The sequence below is a fragment of the Rhinolophus sinicus genome, chromosome X (genome assembly GCF_036562045.2).
Source record: "Rhinolophus sinicus isolate RSC01 chromosome X, ASM3656204v1, whole genome shotgun sequence".
NCBI lineage: Eukaryota > Metazoa > Chordata > Mammalia > Chiroptera > Rhinolophidae > Rhinolophus > Rhinolophus sinicus.
Genome location: NC_133768.1, coordinates 113,921,668 through 113,942,018, shown reverse-complemented (window position 1 = coordinate 113,942,018; position 20,351 = coordinate 113,921,668). Strand labels below are relative to the sequence as shown.

Sequence of the window (20,351 nt, the reverse complement as noted above, 5' to 3'; positions counted from 1 at the left end):
ATGGACTGTGTCACTGTCATTACTACTCAGTTCTTCCTTTGTAGTACAAAGCAGCCATTGGTAATATGTGAATGATGGAGGTAGTTGTGCTCCAGTAAATATTTACAAAAACAAGTGGCAGGGTACATTTGGCTTAAGAGTCATTGTTTGGTGACCGCTGATCTATAGCAGTAGCTTTCAAACTTTCGTGTGTGTCAGAATCACTTGGAGGGCTAATAAACAACACAGAGGCCAAGGCTTGATACAATATAGGATAGGGCCTCTATGTTTTCACCGTGCTCCTAATCTGTTGGTTTCCCCTTCATCTCTTTATTTTTTCTTATGATTTATTTGTTAAGGAAAACAGCTCATTTGTCTTTTAAAGTTTCCCATAGTTGGATCAAGAGGCTTGCTCTGATTCCAGTTTTTTTTTGTTTTTGTTTTTGTGTGTGTGTGTGTGTGTGTGTCTGTGTGTGTATGTGTGTGTTTGCTTTGGAATGTTTTATGGTTTGTTTGTTTTTCTGGTGTTTTTTGGTGTGTAGAGTGAGGAGGACAAGCACACTTAATAGGTGGTTCTGTGTTCTTCCAAAAGTAGACACATAATGTGTGGCTCTGTTTCTTCCCCATTATATTCAAGAGAAGGACTTTCTTAGTTCATTGAATGGCAGAGCTGGAAGTCCCTTTAGATTACCTAAAAACCTTTTCATTTTACAGATGAGGTACATATACCTAGGGATGGAAAAAAGATGGGCCCAGAGTCACACAGCATATTAGTGATGGAACCAGTTTTAATGAATTTATTTAGTTTGTATTGTTTCTATGTGTATTGAGGTATACTTGACAAATCAAAATTGTATATATTTAAGGTATACGACTTGATGTTTGGTATACATATACACTGTGAAATAATTGCCTCAATGAAGCTAAGTAATACCTCTGTCACCTCACATAGATACAACTTTCTTTCCTTCTTTTTTTTGTGTGATGAAGACACTTCAGGTCTATCCTCTTAGCAAATTTCAAGTGTACAATGCAGGATTGTTAACTATATTAACATTACTCTACATTAGATCTCCAGAACTTACTCAACTTATACATAACTACAACTTTGTACCTCTTGACCAACATCTCCTCAGGTCCTTCCTCCCCCTCTGCCCCCGGCAACCACCACTCCATTCTCTGCCTCTAAGAGTGTGACTCTTCTGGATTCTACATATGAGTAAAATCTTGCAGTATTTGTCTTTTTGTGTCTGGCTGGTTTCATTTAGCATAATGTCCTCCAGTTTCATCCCTGTTGTTGAAAATGGCAGGATTTTCTTCTTTTTTGAGGCCGATTAATATGTCATTGTGTGTATATATTTATCTGTTTGTCCATCTATGGACACTTAGGTTGTTTCCACATCTCAGCCATTGTGAGTAATGCTGCAATGAACATGGGTGTACTGATATCTCTTTGAGAGCCTGATTTCATTCCCTTTGCATATAGACTCACAAGTGGTATTGCTGGGTCATAAGGTATTTCTATCTATAGGTATTTTAATTTATGACCTCTGGTCTAAACCATTTAATCAAAATTTCTTTTTCCCAAACTGGAGGCTTTTTACAACCTCCCTCTGATACCCATTCATTTGTTTTAAATTTTGATGTTCAAGAAATTGTTCCTATTTCTTCTAATCTATGTGGTCTAGAGAATTTAAGATTTCTTTGCTGTCAATTCACAACACAAACTCGTATTTAATTCTCTAATCATTCTTCCCTTTTTTGGGGGGTTTCAGTCATCTTATTAATCACAATTTGGGGTGTGACTTATGCCTCTTAATGATTTTCAAAATGTATAATAAAAGACATGTCAAATGCAAAGACATCTTCCCAAAGAATGAGTTACCGTCCAAATCTCATAATGCCAACAAGGAAAAGAATGTCCTAAATGGGATACAAGGAACCTCCCTAGAGAAACAGAAGGCGGCTTTAGCTTAAAGGGGCCCGCACAGCGACTTTAATTTCTTGAGATAAACAAGACAAGCAGGCAGTGGGGTCCAATGGAAAGACTGGAAGACCTGGAGCCCCACAGCTCGGGTTTGAGTCCCTAGATTGCCATGTAGTCACAAACTGAGCAAAACTAAGTTGCTTTACCCTCTGTAAATGTAGGCGTCAGAGATAAAATACACCAGTCTGCCTTTTGGAGTTGTATCTAGCACATTCAACCAAAATCAGTTCCTTTCAAAGCTCTTAAAAGCTGTTGTTCCTAGTTGTTTAGCCATTGGGGATCGCTTGGTGGCAGCATGGAGTTGCTTTTACAATTTAACATTTAAAAAATTCTGTCACTAAAGAATAGGGTTCATTGCAGAAGTATTTAAACTGTTTGAAGGGACCCATCCGCAGCCCAGCAATACCAAAGGCCAGTGAATGGTTATTCATTATCATCTGAATGGCACCCAGCCTTTGTCATGGGCTTAATAGACTTCATTAGGATTTGGCTAAAGATTCTATCCCTGTCAATTACCCACTAAATGACAAGAGCCTGTCTGTTAATGGTGCCAGTCGTTCTGGGGCCTTGAGCCTGGGTGAGTTTTGAAAATAAGTGTTTGTCACAGGCTGTACCATCTCCTCCCCTCCCCACCCCCACAGTCAAACTGATCAGAGCGCTGTACACCTTTTACTTGGCTGCCTGCAGTACTATTGGAAAGAGCACTTGAGACACTCAGTTCCATTAAAAATAATTAATCGATACCTCCTGTGTGCAAGGTGCACACACTTCAAAGTTGTTCACCACCTAGTAGGAGAGGCAGATAAGACACAGAAGACTGCAATATATTCTGTTTGACAATGGTGTCAATCCAGATGAGGACAGTGGGCTGGAATAGCCCTGAAGGGGATGTAGAGTAAAGTGAATGGCAAAGGATAAATGCACATTATTTAGATCTCGGAGGAGGGAGACATTCTAAGCAGAGGGAATGGCATGAGCAAAGATACAGAGGTTTGAAACATCATAGCGTAGCCGGAAAATCTAAGCAGTGGAGTATATCAAGAGTGTCAGAGATTGACACTCTTGCCTACATGGAGACTCCTGGAGAGGTAATGACAACAGCAGACACTTCTAATGGATTATTTCAAGGATACCATGCTAAAGCCATTAAGCTGTATTCAAGAACCCTCTAAGGTGGATACCACTTTTGCAAGTGGGAAAACTGAAGCCCAGAGAATTTAGTTAGGTCACTAACACTCACTGTTGCACAGCTAATGAGCCACCCAGGGCAGCTTCAGAGCCCAAACTGTGCTTTGGGATTAGAAATAGGCATTAAGTTACGGAAGGCCTTAATGCTACTTTGATGAGAGTTTCTCCTGCCCTATAAGTAGAAGGAAGCCACTAAAGGGAATTGAAGCAAGGAGAGTGACTATGGATCAGGAAATTTGGGATTATAGGCCCTGCTCTCATCAGGCTGATTGTAACTTCAGGCAAATCCCTTTCTTTCTTTGGGCCTCTGTTTTTTCATCTGTAAAATGAGGACACTGATAAAGGGCTAAGTTTGAGAATCCCTTTCAGCTCTTTGAGTTTTTTGCTTCTCTAACTAGGGGTAGGAAAGGGGCTAAATTCCTAACTGGTAAGACTGGTAGGCACTTTCTCTGTGTACTTTGTTCTTTATACATGCTGTACCTCCAGCCTGGATTGCCATCTTGCTTCCCATCTGCCTTTGCAAGTACTTGCTGACATAGCCCCCCAACCCACGCCTTCTAACTCCTATAGTGCTACTAAGTTAGCTGTCCCTTTTGGCCCCTAATTGTAGACTGTCTTGTATTCTTTGTTAGTTGTTTCCTTTGTAAGGTTTTCTTTCTACTTTGGGCCCCTCCTTCTACTTTTTATCTTCTCTTACTCCCTATATCAATTAACAGTCTTGGTTACAAGGGGGTCTTGGAGAAAATCGTATTAATCATTTTTTTTTCTTTTCTGGCAGTGTGTGTGAGCACAGCAAAGAGAATCTTATGACCCCCTCCAACATGGGGGTGATCTTTGGTCCCACGCTGATGAGAGCTCAGGAAGACACTGTCGCTGCCATGATGAACATCAAATTCCAGAACATTGTGGTAGAAATCCTAATTGAGCACTTTGTCAAGGTATGTGTTTCCTGTCCTCACCATCACTCCTTCAAACATGTAACAGTCTCCCCTAGACACTCTCCCCTAGCTGCCTTTTAGAGTTGTGTCTGTCTCCCTCGCTCAAGTCGATAATGGAAGGAAATGCCATGGTGGCACAACAACATTTAGTGGCATTTCTGACCTTGTGAAATTCATTCATTTAGCAAATGCTGCTTGATATGCAACTCTTTGATTATCAGGCTCCTTGCTAGATGGTACAGAAGAAGAAAAAGTTACTATGTATAGTTTTAAGGCGTTAACGGTGTAATGTGAAGACAGCCATCTAAACAAAGGAAAATGATAGCTTTAGAGTGGTGTTATGTACAAGGAAACCATAAAGAAAGCAATACCTATGTTTATTTAAACCCCATCCCATCCTGAAAGAATTCAAGGTGGTATATTTTATATGGTATGTAAAATACGAGGCAGTGTACATTTTAATTAGGTGAAGTGAAAAAAGAATAAATAAGGATAGAGACAGAAAATGAACCCAGGAATGAGGCTAGACACAAAGGTATGTATTGACAAGTCCTGTACACTTGCCACAGTTGGTCCTGCATTTGACTCTAAGCTTTCTAGCAGCCAGTGCCATCCTAACGGAGCATAATTCAATAAGACTTTCCTGCAAGGGGACGGGGCTCAGGGGAAGTCCAGGTGGATCCACAGCTCGAATCCAAGCTCTGCCACTTACTAGATGCATTAGGTGGGATGTGGGTTAGGCTTCTAAGACTCTACATATAAACACAGTTGCTGCAACACAGGAGACTTTTATTTCTTGGTTGTGGGATAGTCCAGCGAGGTGGTCCAGGGCTGGTGTGGTGACTTGAGAGGGGCACGAACCCACGTTCCTTCTTTCTTGTTGCTCTGCCGTCCCTAAGGTGCTGTTTCATGTGCATGACCAAATATCTGGTACATTATACCAATTGAGAGGGGTGAAAGAAAGGGAGGTGGAGGGAGGATGCAACCCTCTGCCTTAAGGTCTTGACCTGAAAGTCACCCATACCACTTTCATTTACATACTATTGGTCAGAATTTAATCTCATGGTCACATCTAACTATAAGAGAGGCAGGGAAGTATAGGGATTTTTTTTGGGGGGGGGGTAAATTTATGTGCCCAGTCTTTCATTCATATAAAAAAGTACAGACTGGGAAAGTTTTAAAGATGCAGAAAAGCTCCGTTTGGGGTCGTTTGGACTTGAGATTCCTGAAAGATATCCAGAGAGCAAGCACTGTCTAGGAAGTAGTTGACTGAGAATGTAAAGCAGGGTTTGGTCGACTTCTTAATGGGCCATAAAGTAAATATGTTAGGCTTTGTAGGTCATGGATCTCTGTCACAACTACTCACCGCCACCGTTGTATTGGGAAAAAAGCCATAGACAGCACAGAAACAAATGAATATTTCAGCGAAGCTCTCTGCACAAAACAAGCAGCAGGCCTGTGGGCCGTACTTTCCTGACTCCTAGTCTAAAGCCCAGATATCATTGTTTGATTGATTGATTGATTGATTGATTGATTGAGTTGATTCAACAAATATGCATTGGAGTACCTACTATTTGCCAGGTATTGTTTTAGGCACTGGAGATACAGCCCTCATGGAGGTTATATTCTAAGGAAGTAGAAAAACAGTATTCAAAATATATAAAATATATAGTATGTTAGATGGTGACGAGAATTAAGAAAACAATAAAGCAGATAAGGGGAGTAGGAAGGGTTGGGAAGTAGTTTTGCAATTTTAAGTACAGTGACCAAGAAGGCCTCATTGAGAAGATGACCTTTGAGCAGAGACCCATGGGAAATAAAGGAGTGATTCATTCAGATATCTGGGGGGAAAATACTCTAGGCTGAGGAAACGGTAAATGCAAAATCCCTGAGGCAGAACTGTGCTGTCATGTTCCAGGTACATCAAGGAGGCCAGATTGGCTTAGAGCAGATTAAGCAAAAGAAGAAAGCTGAGGAGATCTTATAGGGCCTCAGAATCCACTGCAGGGATTTTGACTTTGCTATCTGAGTAAGATAGAAAGGGGTTTTTGACCAGAGAAATGACATTATTTGTCTTGTGTTTAACAGGACTATTCTGCAACTGTGTGAAGAATAGCTATAGGGGAACAAGGGTAGAAGCAAGGAAACGAATTAGCTGTAACAGCTGTTTCAATAATGCAGTCAGGCAATGGTTGTACCTTAGATGAGGACGGAAATAGTGGAAATGGTAACAAGTGGTCAGGTTCTAAATGTATTTTGGAGGTAGAGCCAACAGATTTGCTGACAAATTATATGCGGGATGTGGGAGAAAGAGAGGAATCATGGGTAACTTCAAGGTTTTATATCTGAACATCTGGAAGGATGAAGTTCCCATTTACTGAGATAGATAAGGCTGGAGGGGAGCAGATTTGAAAGTAAAGAGCAGGACTTCAGCTTGGGACAAATGAAGATTCTGTATATGCCTAGGAGACATCTGATGTCAGAGAAGAGAACAGGTTAGAGAAGTAGAGTTGGCCTTCGATAGCATAGAGGTGGTGGTTAAAACCATCTGAGTGAATAGTCTCGCCTAGGGAATACTTGTAGCAAGAAAATAAATGTTAGAGCAAGGATTGAAGTCGAGGGAGTGGCAATGTTTGAAGGGCCAATAGAAGAGACCACACAACAGATTGAGAAAGAATCGTCAGTGACAGGAGAACTTGAAGATAAGGGATCCCTAGACTTCTGGAAAGGAGAGAGTTTCAGGAGGGAAAGAGTGGACAGTAATTTCAGTTTCCCAAGATATGTCATGTAGGGTAAGCACTGAAAAGTATCTACTGCTTTAAATGTTTTTGAAATTTTAAAATATAAGCATACATGTACACAGTGAAAATTTCAAACTATAGAGAAAGTGTAGAATGAAAAACAATTCTATCTTTACCTATGGTCAACCTTAGTTCCATTTTTCATTTCAACGTGTTTTTTTTGGTCATTCCAACAAAGAAGAAAAGTACATATATACACTACACATGCATTTGGTGGATCTTAATATGTGTACATTATTCCTCTACTGACTATAACTAAAAACCCTGGACATTATATATAAAAGTAACATAAGAAGACTCTGAAATTTGGAGGGAAGAAGTCAGACCAGACTGGCTAGGGACCTTGGGACCTGAGGAATGACATGGCCATAAGTCACTTAGGTTTTATTTTTGCCTCATATCTCCCAGATTGGGTAATGTGGAAGCTGACAACCTAAGAACACCAATGGGTATGGTCTAAGAATGTTCCAACAAAAGCCTGCTTTCTCTAGCCAAAGCACCTGGAAATGGACAGCATAAAAACAGAGAAACAAATGTTAGATAATAACCTCTCTGCTCCAGCAAAACACCACAGAAAAAATTGCAGCACCTCCCCCACCCCTGCCAGCAAAGGTTCAACGGAGAGCCTAGATGTCTGCCTTTGCCAGTCTGTAAGAAGGCAGCTGAGCTTCCCTCCCTCCACCCCATGTAGTGGTATCAAGAAGGCCAAGTGGGAAACTGGACTTCGTTCCACACCTGGTGGTGATGAGACAATGTCCCTCACCCCCTTTGGTGTCAGTGGAGACCCCATGAAGTTCCTGAACTTCCATGCCCGATTAACACGAGTAGTGTCAGAGGAGCTTCCACCACCACTCACTGGTAATAAGGCTACCACACCATCGTGTCAGTGGAAAGGAGACCATGTGGGGAGCAGTAGTGAGGCACCTCTTTCCCCCTAGCCAGAGTAGTAGCAGCAGAGGCCTAGGGAGGAGCCTAAGTTCCTACTCCTGCCTAGTAGTAACAAGGAGTCCTTCCCTCGCTTTGATATGTCATTGGAGGACAAGTGGAAAACCTGGACTTAGACCCCATCCCTGCACTAATGAGGCAGTGCTCCTTCTCCCCTGCATTGGCAGTGTCAGAGACGACCTGCAATAAGAGAAGATACACGTAAGAACAAGACTCTTACTCATAACACCCAAATGTATAGGCTTCAGTTGAAAATCATTTATCACACCAAGAACCAGGAAGATCTTAACATGAATAAGATAAGACCATCAACAGAATCAATACCATGATGACACAGATGTTAATTGTCTGACAACTTTTAAAGTAGCCATCATAAAAATGTTTTAACAAGCAATTAGGAATTTGAAACAAATGAAAATATAGACAATCTCAGCAAAGTAATAAAAAGTTTCTGGAAAGAAATACAAAGACTCAGCAAAGAAATAGAAGATATAAAGAAGAACCAATTAAAATTATAGAACTGTGAAATGCAATAAGTGAAATTTAAAGTCCATTGGATGGGCTCAAGAATATATGGGAAAGAAACTGAACTTTAAGAATAACGGACATTATGCAATCCAACAACAGAAGACTAAGAGAATTTATTACAAGCAACCTATCCTAACAGAATAGCTAAAGGAAATTCTCTAAACAATAAGTACACAATATAAGAAAGAATCTTGGAACACCAGGAAGGAAGAAAGGATAACAGAAAGAGCAAAATTATGGGTAAATTCAGTGGACTTTTTTACTCTCCAGTTTTCTCAATTATGTTTGATTGTTAAAGCAAAAGTTTTTTCCCAGCTTTATTGAGATAAAGCAAAAGTTATAATATGATCTGATGTGGTTCTCAGTATATTTGGAGGAAATACTTAAGACAATTGTATTATTATATATAAAAGAGGGAACATAAAGAACATCAAGGGAGGTAAGGTTTGTATATTTCACCAAAGAGGTGAAATATTGACACCAGTAGCCTGCGATAAGTTATGAATGCATAATGTAATACCTAAGCAACCACTAAAATGCTATATTAAGCGATTCATGCAGATAAATCAAATTGGAATTATTAAAAATGTTCAAGAAAACATAACAGTCCTAAATGTTATGTATCAAACAAAACTTCAAATTACATAAAGCAAAAGTTTTTAGCACTGAAAGGAGAAATGGGAAAAAATCTATAATTATACTTGGGGATTTTAACATCCCTTTCTCAACTACTAAGAGAGAAACTAGACAGAAATCAGAAATTATTAAAAGGCTTGAAGAGCACCATGAACCAAAAGGATCTAATTGACATTATAGTACACTCCACCCTACAACAGCAATATATACGTTATTTTCAAGTGGCCATAGAACTTACAGCAAAACACCATATCCTGGATCATAAAACAAACCTCAAGAAACTTAAAAAAAATTGAAATCATGCATAGTGGTTTCTCTGACCACAGTGGAATCAAACTGGAAATCAATAACAGAAAGGCAGCATGAGGCTTGGCAGAAAAAACGGTGACGTTGGAGAACCCAGCTTCCCAGTCCACCCACATAGATCAATGATTGGACAGCTATCTGTAAACAAAAAACAGATCTGGGAGACCTCTGCAGTCCACTTAGGAAGTTTTAGCAACACAGTGGAACAACAACAATGACAAACAAAACAAAACAAAAAGAATAATTGCACAAGAAGAGGAGGAAGACTAACTTCATTTTTGCCTGCATCATCCCATTCCCCAAGGGGGCATTGTTCAGTGCCAAAAAAGAACTTCCCAGCTAGAAAGTATCCCTCTTGCCAGAAAAGGAAGAACAGGGTAAGCGACCGGCTTCTTCAGCTCTCAGGGAACTGTGTAAAGGCCCTACTTCTGTTTCACCCCACCCAGACTGGCAAAGCTGAGATGTATACGGCTCGCTAGGAACAAGGAAGAAAACTGGAGGCTATTATTAGCAGGCATGCAGTGGAGGTGGTCATAGTTCACAAAGACCTGCTCTGTAGACAAACTCAGCAAATTTCATCATACATGAAGCCAACAGCCAGCACAGCCACTGCAGACCCTTTGTAGATCTTGCCAGCTTTCTCCCCACAGTTATTAGTGTTCCTTAATGCCAGCCACCTGAATCACTTTCCTCTCCCTCCAACCCCTCACCCGTGATGGAGCCCAGGAACCACACTGGCAGCTATCCAAAGTCTCTGTAGCTATACAAATGTAAGACACTAGCTGCCTGAGACTTCCCCAGCCCCTTCCAGAGCCCGGGAGCCAGGCCTGTAGCTAGTGTGGGCCTCTGTAGCTGTGTGAGTACAAGATGCCAGCCTAGGGCTCCTAGGCTAACCACTACCACCATGCCCACATTTGGGGCTAGCCCACCCAGATGTGCACCTGCACACCACTGGCCCAACACCCATCTTTGGCCTCCACCACAGAACACATACTGCAGGGGGTGGGGGGATCAGTGTGAACCATAGGTGAGCAGGCCAATAGCCAGGACCCCCACAGCTATTGTTTGCCCAGATGAGGCCCTGCTCTGTTGCTGGCTGGCACAGCCATGCCTACCTTTAGTTACCCCTTTAAGCTGAGCACCTGTACACCCCCAGCCTGAACCACATCACCAGCCTCCACTGAAGTGTACATGTTTGTGGGGAGAGCGTATAGCCATACGAGATCATGCTGAAATCCAGGACCTCTACAGCTGCCAGTGAGCTCATAGTTGGCCCCAGCCCTTGCTTCCTGCCCTGGTCCCCATTACTATGTGTGTGTGTCTCCAGCTGGCCCTTGCCTATGCATATGCACCTGCAGTTGGCCCCCACAGCTAAATTGTATATATAACCAGCTCCATCTACCACCTCTGACTGCCCTGATCCCTACCTGCTAGACTTAGAGATGCCACTTAGTACCCCAACAGCCCTTGTCCCCTCTGTGGACCCACTCACAAAGGCCCACACTGTGGATGATAATATAGACCCCAGCAGCATGAGAAACAGATATCCCACCCCTCCCAGACCTGGTGCCACCACGTGGTTCCACGCTTAGAACCTTGTACCACTAGACCAAGGGTCATAGTACAACCCAACATGACCCCACTCACAGGTAAAAGGCTTCCCTTGCCAAAGTAAGTCCCTAAAGTTTGCAAGAGGTGAGTGCTTCTTTAAATAAGCAGACACCTACACAAGGGTACAGGGATCATGAAGAATTACAGAAATAGGTCTTCACCAAAGGAATACAGTAAACCTCCATTAACTGGCTCCAAAGAAATGGAGATTCAGGAATGACCTGACAGAGAATTCAAAATAATTCGGCAGATGCCCAAGAGAACATAGGTAAATAATTTAACAATATCAGGAAAACAATACAATATCAAAATGAGAAATTCAATAAGACATAGAAAACATAAAAAAAGAAACAAACAAATTTTGGAGCAGAAGAATACAATGACTAAACTGAAGAATTTAATAGAGGGGATCAAAAGCAGACTTGAGCAAACAGAAGAGATAATCAATGATTTAGGAGACAGATCAATTGAAATTATTCAATCAGTTGAGCAAAAAGTGAACAGAATGATAAGGAATGAAGAAAATGGTCATTATATGATAAGGGGGTCAATTCATCAAGAATACATAACAGTCATAAATGTATATGTACCAAATTATCAGAACACTTAAATATATTAACCAAACACTAGCAGATCCAAAGAGAGAAATGAGAAGAATATGTTAATAGTAGGGGACTTCAGTACCCCACTTGCAGCAATGGATATATCATCCAGACAGAAAATCAACAAGGAAATGGAGGATTTGAACCATACTTTAAACTGAATGAAACTAACAGACTTATACAGAACATTTCTTCCAATAGCAGCAGAATGCACATTCTTCTCAAGTGCACATGGAATATTCCCCAGGATAGATCACATGATAGATCACAAAACAAGTCTTGGCAAGTTTAAAAAGATTGAAATCATAGGAAGTATTTTTTCCAACCACAGTGGTATGAAACTAGAAATCAATAACAAGAGGAAAGCTGGAAAATATACAAATATGTGGAGATTAAACAACATACTATTGAATAACCAACAGGTTAAAGAAGAAATCAAAAGATAAATCCAAAAATATCTTGAAATAAAAGACAATTGAAGCACAACTGCACATTAGAGGGATCATTCTACATGATTAAGTGGAATTTATCTTTGTGACGCAAGGGTGGTTCAACATATGGGAAACAATAAATGTGAAACATCACATTAATAGAATGAAAGATAAAAATCATGTGATCATTGCAATAGAGCTTTTGACAAAATTCAGCATCCTTTCATGATAAAAATACTCAACAAATTGTGTACAGAAGGAACATACCCCAACACAATAAAAGATATATATGACAAACACATAACTAACACCATGCTCAATGGTGAAAGTTTGAAAGCCTTTCCTCTAAGATAAAGAACAAGACAAGGGTGCCCACTCTCACCACTCTAATTCAACACAGTACTGGAAGTCCTAGCCAGGTCAGTCAGGCAAGGAAAAGAAATTAAAGTAGGAAAGGGAGAAGTAAAATTGTCTTAGTTTGCAGATAACGTGACCTTATATTTAGAAAATCCTAAAGACTCGACCAAAAAACTGCTAGAACTAGCCAACAAATTCAGTAAAGTTGCACGATATAAAATCAACATACAGAATTCAGTTGTGTTCCTATACACTAACAAAACGTGAAAAAGAAATAAAGGAAAATATTCCATTCACAATTTTATTGCCAAAACAATTAAAATACCTAGAAATACATTTAACCGAGGAGGTGAAATATCTGTACACTGAAAACAGTAAGACTTTTTGATGAAAGAAATTGAGTAAGAAAAGTACCCAATGTTCATGGATTGGAAGAATTAATATTGTTAAAATGTCTAGCCTGCGTCATAACTCCTACCTCTCCAAACGTCTAGTCACATGCCTAACCATCACTTTAGACCTAGCCATGTTCTGAATGAACTCTTGTTCTGCACCCTTGTCCTCTTCTTTCTTCATAAATGGCACACACCACTTTGCAACCAGTTGCTCAGGCCAAAATCTCTAGAGGTATCCTTGATTCCTCTCTTTCTCAACAACCCAAATGCAATTCCTCAGCAAATTACAATGGCTCTAATTTCAAACTATATCCAAAATCTAATCACAGCTCATGCCCTCCACCCTTACTGTCTCAGTCCAAGCCACCATCAACTGTCAACAATAACAGGAGCGTCTGACCTCATCTTCATCCTCACTGCACTGTCCCCCACCAACTGACAATTTGAATTTATACTCGCAAGGATCTGGACGGTTTCTACTGTCACATTTAAGGGAATCACAAAGAATCATGTCATTTAGTCATGGCGTTAGGAGAATTCTAAGCAATCAAAGGTAGTTACCCTCAGGGATTTCTTTCACTCTTGATGTCCTTTGTGTTTTGGGAATTGCTTTATTCATTCACTATCAACTCACATTTATTGAGTAGCTCCTATGTGCCAGACACCCTCCTAAGCTCTAGGAAAATAAGGATAAATAAGAAATAGTCTCTGCTCTGCATGTGTCCTTAATCTAGTAAGAAAATAGACAGGTAAGCCACATATGATCTAGCACAGGGGACGATCTTCTTGAGCCCATAGAAGGGGACACCCAAACCAGCCCCTTGGGATATCAGAGAAGATGTACCATCGGTCTCCCGCTTCTTTCCTCCTGCCATCCCATAAAAAAAATAATATCTATATTACCCAAAGCCCTCTATAGATTCAATACAGTCCTTGTCAAAATTTCAAAGGTATTTATCACAGAAATAGAAAAAGCAATCCCAAAATTTGTATAGTGTCACAAAAGGCTCTGATTATGCAAAGCCATCCTGAGAAAGAAGAACAAAACCAGAGGCATCGTATACTACCTGATTTCAAACTATACTATAAAGCTATAGTAGTCAAAACTGCATGGTACTGGCATAAAAATAGACACAGAGGCCAATGGAACAGAATCAAGAGCCTAGAAGTAACTTCTGCTTATAAGGTCTACTAGTATTTGACAAGGAAGCCAAGAAAGGATAGTGTCTTTCATAAATGGTGTTGAGAAAACTGGATAACCACATGCAGAAGAATGAAATTATACCCCTATCTTACACTACTCACAAAATTTAACTTAAAATTCACTAAAGACTTAAACATAAAACATAAAATTCCTAGAAGAAAACGTAGGGAAAATACTCCTTGACATTGGTCTTGGTAATAATTTCCTGGATCTGACATCAAAAGCACAAGCAATAAAAGCAAAAATAAATAAGTGGGACCACAGCAAACTAAAAGGCTTCTGCATGCAAAAGAAATGATGAAATGAAAAAGCAGTAGAAAGAGTGGGAGAAAATATTTGCAAGCCTTGTATCAGATAAGTGATTAATATCCAAAATATATAGAGAATTCACAACTTAATGGTAAAGCCAAACAACCCATTAAAAAAATGGGCAAAAGACCTTAATAGACATTTCTCCAAAGAGGGGCTACAGATGGCCAACAGACACATGAAAAGATGCTCAATGTCACTAGTCATCAGGGAAATGCAAATCAAATCCATGAGATATTACCTTACACCTGTTAGCATGGATATCATAAAAAACACGAGAGTAATAAGTGTTGGTGAGGGTATGGAGAAAAAGAATCCCTTATTCACTGTTAGTGGGAGTGTAAATTGGTGCAGCCACTGAGAAAAACAGTATGGAAGTTCCTCAGGAAATTAAAAATAGAACTACCATATGATCCACCAATCCTATTTCTGGGTATTTATCCAACGTAAGTAACAACCAGATCTCTAAGAAATATCTGCACCCCATGTTCATTGTAGGGTTATTTACAGTAGCCAAGATATGCCAACAAACTAAGTGTCCATCAAAGATGAGTGAATAAAGGGAATGTTACTGATAAACGAAGATGGGGCATTGTGTGTGTTCATTGCTTTTTGAGGTAGAATCACTTCAAGGCAGATTCAGTTTTTGTTGTTTTTTAATCATGAGTTCATAATAGCATACGTACACACAATGAAATATTATTCGACCTTGAGAAATAAAGAAGTACTGCTGTTTTGCAATAACTAGATGAAGCTTCAGGGCATTATGCTAAATGGAATATATCAGATAGAGAAAAACAAATACTGTATGATATCACTTATTTGTGAAATATGAAAAAGCCAAACTCAGAGTTACAGAAAGTGAAGTGGTGATCACCAGGATCCGGGAGGTGGGAGAAATAGGGAAATGTTGGTCAAGGGGTACAAACTCCCTAGTGTAAGATTAACAAGTTCTGGGGCTTTAATGTACAGCATGGTGATTATAGCTAATAATACTGTATTGTATAGTGGAAAGTTACTAAGGGTAAATCTTAAATATTTTCACCACATAAAAGAAGTGGTAGTTTGTGATGGGACAGAGGTGTCAGCCGAAGCTATAGTGGTAATAATTTTGCAATATATAAATGTGTCAAATCAACATGTTATATACCTTAAATTTACACAATGTTATATGTCAATTACAATTCAATAAAGCTGGAAAAAATAAAGGGCAGCATGAAAATCTCCAAGAACTTGAATATTAAGTACATTTCTGAATAATCCATGGGTAGATGAGGAATCTCAAGAGAAGTCAGAAATTACATTGAACTGAATGACTATAAATACAACATATCAAAATTTATGAAAAGCAGTTTAGGCAGTGTTGAGAGGGAAATTCATAGGAGTAAATGCTTACCTTAGAAAAGAGGAAAAGTCTGAAATCAGTAATCTAAAATCCCACTCCAGGAGTTTAGAAAAAGAAGAGCCACATATATCCAAAGCAAGTAGAAAGAAGGAAATATAAATAATAAAGATAAGATCAAAAATCCCTGGAGTCAAAACGAGAAAAACAAGGGGTAAAGTAAATACAAGAGTTAGTTACAATAGACTAATATCCAAAAATCAGTAAAATTAATGATCCTCTAGAAGACCGACAAAGAAAAAAAAGCAGACACAAACTGCCAATATCAGGAACAAAATGGAAGACCTGAAAAAGATAATAAGGGAATAATGTGAACAATTCTATGCACATAAATTTGATAACTTAGATAAAATGTACCAGTTCATTAAAAAACCAAACAACCAAAACTAATCCGATATGAAATAGATCATTTGAATAGCCCTAATACTATTATGGGTATTGAATTAATAATTATATAGCAGCTGAAGAAGAAATCCCTAGGCCCATATGGTTTTACTGGAGAATTCTACCAAATGTTTAAAGAAAAATTAACACCAATTTTACACACTCTCTCCCAGAAAACCAACTAAGAGGAAACTCTTCCCAACTTATTGTCTGAAGACAGTATTTCCCTAATACCAAAATCGGAAAGTGACAGTACAGAAAAAGAAAACTGTAGACCAATATCCCTCATAAATATCCTTCACAATTAATTAACAAAATGTTAGCAGATAGAATTTAGAAAAAAAAAAGTTATACACCATGACCAAGAAGGATTTATTCCAGGAAGGCAAGGTGGTTTACTTGATTTGAAAATCAAACAATATTTATTTTATTTTTTAGATCCCACATATAAGTGAAATCATACGGTATTTGTCTTTCTCTGACTTACCCACTTAGTGTAATATCCTCCTAGGTTCATCCATGTTGTTTCAAATGTCAGGATTTCATTCTTTTTTCTGGATGAGTAAACAAACTGATAGTCACCAGATGGGAGGAGAGTTGGAGGGTTGGATGAGAAAGGTGAAGGAATTAAGAAGTACAAATTGGTAGTTGCAAAATAGTCATAGTGATGTAAAGCACAGTATGGGGAATATAGTCAATAATTTTGTGATAACTATTTATGGTGTCAGATGGGTACTCGACTTACCAGAGTGGTCACTTCATAAGGTATATTACTGTCTAATGACTATTTTGTATACCTGAAACTAATAAATGTTTCATCAACTATAATTGAAAAAAAAAATTTAAAGAAAATCAAGCAATGTAACCTACCATATTAACGGGGTAAAGGAGCAAAATCACATAAACATATCAATTTATGCAGAAAAATGTATTTGAAAAAAATCAACATACATTCCTAAAAACAAACAAAACTCTCAGTAAACCAAGAATAGGTGATCACAACCTCAACTTGGTAGAGAATATCTACAAAAAAACCCTATAGTTAACATCATTCTTAGGGGTGAAATGTTGAATGCTTTCCCTTTAAGTCTGAGAATAATGCAGGAATGTTCTCACCATTGCTATTGAACATAGTAATGAAATTTCTACCCAGGGCAATTTGGTAAGGAAAGGAAATAAAACATACAGTTCAGAAAGGAAGAATTATAACTTGCCCTATTTGTCAGTGAAATGATTGTCTACATAGAAAATCCCAAGGAACCTATAAAAAAATACTCCTTGAACTAATAAGAAAGTTTATCATTGTTACAGGATACAAGGCCAACATGCAAAAACCAATTGTATTTTTATGTACTAGCAATGAACATGTGGAAAATGAAAGTATAAATACAGTACCATTTACAGTCTCTCAAATCAAGTGAAATGCTTAAGTGTAAGTCTAATAAAAAACATTGATAGGATTTATATGCTAAAAATTACAGACTGCTGATGAAAGAAGTCAACGAAAATATAGGTAAAATGAGAGACATTCTGTGCTTATGGAGTGAAAGATGCCATAGTAAAGATCTCAATTCTTTCCAACTTGATATCTAAATTTATGGCAATTAATGTCAAAATCCCCACAAGATTTTTTGTAGAGACAAGATAATGCTAAATGTATATGGAAATACAAAAGAGCTAGAAGAAGGAACACAGTCTTGAAAATGGCAGAATAAACTGGGAGGCATCATTGATATTAATGTTTACTGTGTTGCTTCAGTCATCAAGACAGTGTAAGATTGGCAGGTGGATAAATACATAGATCAATGGAATAGAATAGAGAATCCACAAATAGCCTTTCTGGATAAATGTCACCGGAATTCTATCGGATACAGTAGACGACTGACTTCCGTGAAGTGACCCCCTGCATGAGTTGAATATACAACATTCTGATCTAGAGTCAGACGCGCCACCATTGTGAATCCACAAATAGTCTCACAAAGTGTGGCCAAATTGTTTTTGACAAAGGTACAAAACCATTTCAAGGGAAGAAGGATAGCCTTTTCAACAAATTGTGCTGGGGCAAGTGTTTATCTACAGGCAGCAAAAGTGAGCTTTGACCCAAACCTCACATCGTATAAAAAGATTAACTCAAATTGATTATACATTTAAATGTAAATCTATGAAACTTTTAGAAGATAGCATAGGAGAAAATCTTCAGGACTCATGGAAGAGTCTTATTGAAGAGTTTTTAGACCTGATACCAGAAGCACAAACCATTACAGAAATAAATCAATAAATTAGACATCAAAATTAAAAACTTTTGCTCTATGAATGATCCTATTAAAATATGAAAATACTTGCTGCCAACTTGGAGAAAATATTTTCAAACCACATACCTGATAAAGGACTTATATCTTGAATATATAAAGAACTCTCAAAACTCAACAGTAAGAAAATTAAACAGACGAGATCGGGCGCGTTCAGGGTGGCAACTGTAATTGACAATTTTTTTAAATTACTAAGAAAAACAAACAACAACAAAAAAAAAAAGAAAAAAAAGAAAATTAAACAATCCAATAGAAAATGAGCAAAAGACATGAAAAGGATGTATGGAGGACAAATAAGCACAGAAAAGATGTTCAAGATCACTGGCCATTAGAGAAATGCAAATTTAGACCACAAAAGATCACTATATACCTGTTAGAATAATTAAAATAAAAAAATAATGGTAGCACCGAATGCTGGCCAGGGTACACAGAAATTGAATCTCTCATATGCTTTGGTGGGAACATAGATGTTACAGCTATTCTGGAAAATCTTTTCAGTTTCTTAAAACTAGAGTAAACTAAACTAAACATGCATTTACTAAAGAACCCATCGTTCACACTCCTGGGCGTTTATCCCAGAGAAATGAAACATGTCCACAATAAAACATCTACAGGTGTGTTCATAGCAGCTTTATTTCTTAATAGCTAAAAACTGGATACAACCCAGATGTTCTTCATTGGGTGAATGGTTAAACAAACTGCAGTAATTCATACCCTGGATTACTACTCAGCAATAAAAAAAAGGATGAATTATTGATATAAACAACAACTTGGAAGGACGTCAAGGGCGTTATACTGAGTGAAAAAGCCTATCTCAAAGGTTACATACTGTATAATTCCATTTGTATAGCATTCTCAAAATGGCAAAATTATAGAGATAGGAAAACTGATTAGTGGCTGCCAGTGTTTCGTGATGATGGGGGTGGTGGGTGTGAGTATAAAGGCGTAGCATGAGGGACATCTTTGAGATGATAGGATAGCATCTTGACTGTGGTGGTGGTTATATCAATCTACACACACACACTGTACCAGTGTTAATTTCCTACTTTTGATATTGTACTATAGTTATGAAAGATGTCCCCTTTTGGGGGAAATTGGGTGAGAGGTACGTGCAACCTGTCTGTACTGTCTTTACAATGTCCCGTGAATCTATAATTATTTCAAAATGAAAAGTTAGAAAATGTAAACCAAATCAAAATTTTCATATGGATTGCAAGTGGGAATGATACTATCTTGACCATACTGGGTTTAATAAAATACATTATAAAAATAGCAAAAGCCAAATGAAGATCTCTACGTATTTGTGTGGAATGATTTCCATTATATACTCTTAAAGCAGCAGAGTGCAAAAGTATATCTATCATACTACCCTTCATGTAAGAAAGAGGGGGATGTAACAAAATAGAAATGCATCTGCTCATTGTGCAAAGGATTAACAGGATGAGTAAACCAGAACTTGATTATTGTCTACCTCTAGGGGTTTCGTGGGTATAGGTTGGTAAGAATGGGAACATGGCGATGAAGTTGTAGCAATGAGAGAGAAACAACCCTTTCAGTAGATATTTTTTCCATTATATTACAAATGAGTAACGTAGGTATAATAAAGAGGATGGGAAGAAAAGAACTAAGAAAAGTAATTCTGGGGAACAGTATTTTTACTGTATATTTTAAGACAGAAGACAAAAAGGAACTGTACACAAACACTGCACTGTACTTGGTAAATTTATTGCTCACTGGAGTATGGGTTAGCAATCCTGAAACTAATGTACTTACATTCTAGGATTAAATAAATAACTAAATATAATACAAATAATGAAAACTACCGTGCTTCCCCGAAAATAAGACCTAACCGGACACTCAGCTCTAATGCGTCTTTTGGAGCAAAAATTAATATAAGACCTGGTCTTATTTTACTGTAATACAAGACAATATATGTTTTCTCTACCATGATCCTCACTTTTTTCTGAGCCCTCACTAACAGAATCATTGATATCCACATTTCTACGAACAGTTTGTTCAAGCAGTCTAGACTGTTTCTA

General features: G+C 38.3%; 1 protein-coding gene across 6 annotated transcripts in view; it reads left to right on the top strand.

The window, feature by feature from the left end:
* Positions 1-20,351, top strand: part of OPHN1 (oligophrenin 1) — a 304,832-nt gene that overhangs the window by 241,063 nt on the left and 43,418 nt on the right. For all 6 annotated transcript variants that reach the window (XM_019753605.2, XM_019753604.2, XM_019753610.2 and 3 more), the window contains exon 19: positions 3,933-4,092. In XM_019753605.2, the coding sequence (XP_019609164.2) occupies positions 3,933-4,092 (160 nt within the window). The remainder of the gene's footprint in view (positions 1-3,932; positions 4,093-20,351) is intronic.